Genomic DNA, 5,175 nt, shown 5'->3' with positions numbered 1-5,175 from the left:
TACTAGCATATATAAGTGAAAGGTTATGGTTGATGATCCGCGTACTGTGTTACGATGATTCGGGGTTATCCTCGACGGATGTAATCAAAAGTTGTGGCACAAGTGTACAACCTCTGCAGAGTGTAAACCTATTCGAATAGCCGCGTCCACGGTTAAGGACGGTTGGCAAGGCCATACTGTTCCATCATCAGACCATTTTCAAAAATGTGGCATATGACTTGTGTTTTAAATTTTGAAAGGTGAAGGGTGGATTTGAATTAAAATCACAACCAAGTTGTGGGAATGACACTAATGTTCCCACTTGAGTTAGTCTAGTGATTCAAGCATCTTTACTAAATGTTTATGAAATAAACTTGGCTTTATGCAAATAAATCTAGAGCTTAGTATCCCCTTACTAAAATTGATAGTGCTTACACTAGTATTAGTTTGCGAGTACTTTAAAAGTACTCATGGCTTTGTCCTCGGCTATTCAAATGGCCGGACTTTGAAGGAGAACCGCGAGTACAAGGAAGATGGACCGCGGGACGTCTACGACAACTAGGACCGCTCCCGACGTCAAGCGTTGGCCCGTGGATTAGATAGCCACTACTACTTCGCTTCCGCTATTTGTGATGTTCGTTGATCAATAGATCAACTACTATTGTAATATTGGATCATGTGATCTACCCTTGTAAGACGATTATGTGTTGTAATAAATGATGACTCTATGATATTCAACTATTATGTCTCGCAACAACAATATTCCTGGGATTGCGATGTATGGCATAATAGGCATCTGGACTTAAAAATCTGGGTGTTGACAGTTTAATCTGTCCAAAGTGAGGTGAGGTCGATCTTCGAGAGCTGCGCGAGGTCACTGAGCTCATGTTTGATGAAGAGTAGCTCATGTTTGATGAAGATTGGGGAGGTGGACCTGTGATGAATATGATAGGTGGGCCTGTATTGTCGATAAGAGTAGCAATTTAGAATTTTATTTTTCTGCACTGAAAAACAGGTCCAAGGTTTGATTTAGACCGGGATTAGATAGTTTAGGGTGTAAACGACAGGGATTTCGAGTTCAAGGTTCATTTCATCTAACCTCTATGAGTTCAGGGTTTAAAATAAACTTTTTCCAGGAAAAAGTCTATTTTCAACCCTGAATTCATAGAGGTTGGACGAAATGAACCCTAAACTCAAAATCCCTGTCGTTTGTACCCTGAACTATCCAATCCCGATCTAAATCGAACCTTAGACGCGTTTGGCTCACCGGGAAAAGAAAAATCCCGGCCGGGAGTAACCAGTGTCTCACTCGACTAGACGGGCCCGCATTTCGGATTCATCTCCTATCCTAATCCATCTCTCCCCCGGCCACGAACTCCTTCCTAGCAGGGAAAGGCCGGCGATGCATCCATCGTCTGTGAGGAGCTCCTCCGGCCGCCTCCTTCATCCATGGGTGGGGTGCGCTGTGATGCCGACGCCAAGCCCTCTGGTGCAAGCACCGCAGCCGGAGGAGCCAGCGGCCGAGGGTTACCCGCCGGAGAAGCGCACAAAATTGTTCCATACAGCTGCAGACGCACGGCTCGGCGCTCTACGGCATGGTCCACGGTCTGGCAGCAGCAGCAAGAAGTGGGCATTGTCGCTGCGGCGACAAAGCCGAGATCCGCCACGTCTTGTTGAAGGGCGACGCGAGCAGTGAAGGGAAGCTCGAGTTTCTATCAAATTGGGTACGATTTTCTTGCCAATTTCATTCTGTGCGGTTCGGACATACTAGCTATGCCAATTTAATTCACGAGGCCTAGGTGTGTGTGTATTAGTATGATCTTTTACCAATAGATGCATTTGACCCCATGGATGGCAGCGAGGCCAGACCTGAGACTCTCAGATCCGCGCGAGCAGTTTTGGCGTGGCGTGCGCACACTGGCATGCTACATGCGTCAAGCATCACAGGAGCGGAGCTGGGATTTTGGGAGGCCGCGGCATCGGTTTAATCTGTCCAAAGTGAGGTGAGGTCGATCTTCGAGAGCTGCGCGAGGTCACTGAGCTCATGTTTGATGAAGAGTAGCTCATGTTTGATGAAGATTGGGGAGGTGGACCTGTGATGAATATGATAGGTGGGCCTGTATTGTCAGTAAGAGTAGCAATTTAGAATTTTATTTTTCTGCCCTGAAAAACAGGTCCAAGGTTTGATTTAGACCGGGATTAGATAGTTTAGGGTGTAAACGACAGGGATTTCGAGTTCAAGGTTCATTTCATCTAACCTCTATGAGTTCAGGGTTTAAAATAAACTTTTTCCTGTCAATAATGTCATAGTCTAATGTCGTCAGACACATTTGGACAGAGAGGAACAAACTCCACGTGTAGAAAAACATGGATCTATGTTGCTCTGCACCGCCTCTAGTGCTTGGCAGCCACGCTTAACCTATCAGCATCAGTCAAAGCACTGAACAAAAATCTATATAGATGCAGGTGCTAGGCAGTTTCCACAGATTATATTGTATAGTTCCCGATATATAAATACCCTCCATCCATCTCCCCCTGCTTCCTCACCATCTCGTTACTCCAGTCCTCAACTAGAGCTCATAAGAATGCAGAAGCCAAGCGTACAGGAACCCCTGCTCGTCACCGGACCTGAGAAGGGCGGCGAGAATGCTGCGGCAGCGGAGGTGAAGCGGCTTCTGCGGCTAGCGGGGCCGCTGGTGGCAAGCGGCATCTTCCAGTGCGCTCTGCAGCTGGTGTCCGTGATGTTCGTGGGCCATCTCGGCGAGCTTCCCCTCGCCGGCGCCTCTCTCGCCACCTCCCTCGCCAACGTCACCGGCTTCAGCTTTCTCGTCGGCATGTCGAGCGCGCTGGACACGCTGTGCGGGCAGGCGTTCGGCGCGCGGCAGTACCACCTCCTCGGCGTGTACAAGCAGCGGGCGATGGTGGTGCTCGCGCTGGCCTGCGTCCCCATCGTCGTCGTGTGGGCCAACACCACCAGGATCCTACTGCTCCTCGGCCAGGACCGGTCCATCGCCGCCGAGGCCGGCACCTATGCGTGGTTGCTCGTCCCGTCGCTCGTCCCCTACGTGCCTCTCGTCTGCCACATCCGCTTCCTGCAGACGCAGAGCATCGTCGTGCCGGTGATGGCCAGCTCCGCCGCCACGGCGCTCAGCCACGTCCTAGTCTGCTGGGCGCTGGTGCACAAGGCCGGCATGGGGAGCAAAGGCGCGGCGCTCAGCAACACCGTCTCCTCCTGCATCAACCTGGCTCTACTGAGCCTGTACACGAGGCTGTCGGGAGCTTGCAAGAGAACGTGGACTGGGTTCTCCATGGACGCCTTCAAGGAGCTGCGACAGTTTGCAGGGCTCGCCTTCCCATCGGCAATGATGCTTTGGTGAGACATATCAAACAACTTGCATATCTTCTTTCTTGGTCAGCACATATGTACAAGTTGATTTAATTAACTAATCAATGAAAAATTGCAGTTTGGAGTGGTGGTCGTTTGAACTGCTTGTGCTGCTCTCTGGTCTTCTGCCTAATCCTGAACTTGAGACGTCAGTATTGTCCATATGGTAATTAAACTACTGTACATTATTTGCATGTACTACGGACAATCTCTGTCCTCAGCTATATAATTCTTGCCATGGTTTTAGTTTTAGTTCACACTAAAACCACGACAAAAATTATGGAACAGGGAGAGTACATCTCAACAGAACTCTTGTTCTTTCCTTCTGTCTAAGTTGTGCACTGTTGGATTCTGCAGTCTTAATACGGGCTCTCTCATGTTCATGGTGCCAGCTGGTCTCTGCACAGCCATAAGGTAGGTTCACAAACACAATGTGGAACTCTTTCTCCCATCTATACGCTGATCGGCCTTTTCCTGAATATACAGTACACGCGTTTCCAATGAACTTGGTGCCGGTAAGCCTGAGGCAGCGAAGCTAGCGACAAGAGTAGTCGTATGTATGGCCTTGTGTGGAGGCTTGGTCATGTCTGTTGCAATGATTCTGCTACGCAAATTCTGGGGCTATTTGTACAGCAATGAGGAGGAGGTCGTCACATACATTGCACGGATGATACCAGTTCTTGCGATATCCTTCTTTATAGATGGAATCCATACTTCTCTTTCAGGTACGAGCATATAAAATTGAAAGACCCTGACATTGCCAGATAGAACATGCATGCTGACATGATAATGAACTGTACATTTCAGGTGTGATAACTGGATGTGGTGAGCAGAAGATTGGTGCTCGTGTCAATCTCGCCGCGTTCTACTTGGCAGGCATCCCCTTGGCCGTGTTTCTTGCATTTGTCCTGCATCTGAATGGAATGGTACCTACTATGTCCTCATCCAAAGTACTACCCATCTTAGCATTAACTTCTTGCTTCACTGGCTGCATGAATACATATCAAATACCAATTTTGTCGTGCTTTCAGGGTCTTTGGCTCGGCATAGTTTGTGGTAGTCTCACAAAGCTTTTGTTGCTCGTGTGGATCGTACTTTCAATAAACTGGGAAAAAGAAGTAAGAACTTGCAACTTTTTATGTGACCATACATTTTCCTTTGGACAACAATATCTGATGTATCTTCTTTTCTATTTGAACTCAGGCAATTAAAGCAAAAGACATGGTCTTACGATCGTCTCTCCCGGTTGCTTGAGGATACAATATATATAATGCGGCAAAATTGCATTTGGTGATACGACTAAACACACAAGAGACCAAAAAATGATTGATATATAGTTAAGCCCTTCAGTTTTGAAGGCCGGAGAAAAATGTGAAGATTGCAGACTAAGATTATCAACTGACCATAATCAGGGGCGGATCTAGCATCCCTCCTGCACGGGCAGTCGCCCAGGCTTGGCAGCGACTCGCCTGCTTGCGTTTGTAACTTTCTATAGCAGTTTTTCAGTATTTTTTGTAAGGATATATTCAATTTAATTTTGAATGTTCCTATGAGGATGCGTAGAAGGTTTTCCTTAAGGAATCACATAATGACACCATACCCACAGAGATCGCATTTTTGGCTTTGAGTTTCAACAATTCGAATATGTAATGGCTTTTGAAAACTTCTAACATTCACATATTTACATCAAAATCTACAAAGTTCCAAGATCATTCAATTTATAGGCTGCGCAGAATGGCACATGTGGTGAATTAAAAAGCAAACATCATCATTGCACAGAACTGCAATGAAAATGCAAAATCTAAATTATA

General features: G+C 47.0%; 1 protein-coding gene across 1 annotated transcript; it reads left to right on the top strand.

Moving 5' to 3' along the window:
• The first annotated feature begins 2,546 nt into the window (after positions 1-2,546).
• On the top strand, positions 2,547-4,948 carry LOC124666205 (protein DETOXIFICATION 16-like). Its single transcript, XM_047203552.1, has 7 exons — positions 2,547-3,352; positions 3,444-3,530; positions 3,722-3,778; positions 3,851-4,089; positions 4,172-4,290; positions 4,396-4,482; positions 4,568-4,948. Exons 1-7 carry the CDS (start codon positions 2,565-2,567, stop codon positions 4,616-4,618), a joined length of 1,428 nt encoding a protein of 475 aa, XP_047059508.1. The 5' UTR covers positions 2,547-2,564; the 3' UTR covers positions 4,619-4,948.
• The last annotated feature ends 227 nt before the right edge of the window (positions 4,949-5,175 follow it).

Source organism: Lolium rigidum, chromosome 6, assembly GCF_022539505.1.
Source record: "Lolium rigidum isolate FL_2022 chromosome 6, APGP_CSIRO_Lrig_0.1, whole genome shotgun sequence".
NCBI lineage: Eukaryota > Viridiplantae > Streptophyta > Magnoliopsida > Poales > Poaceae > Lolium > Lolium rigidum.
This window is presented reverse-complemented; position numbering and strand designations above follow the sequence as displayed.

Bases quoted from the DNA above. Each gene is read 5' to 3' on its own strand.
- LOC124666205 (XM_047203552.1), top strand. From the start codon at position 2,565: ATGCAGAAGCCAAGCGTACAGGAACCCCTGCTCGTCACCGGACCTGAG. The intron at 3,779-3,850 runs GTAGGTTCACAA...CTGAATATACAG, and splicing joins GGTCTCTGCACAGCCATAAG to TACACGCGTTTCCAATGAAC. The intron at 4,090-4,171 runs GTACGAGCATAT...TGTACATTTCAG, and splicing joins AATCCATACTTCTCTTTCAG to GTGTGATAACTGGATGTGGT.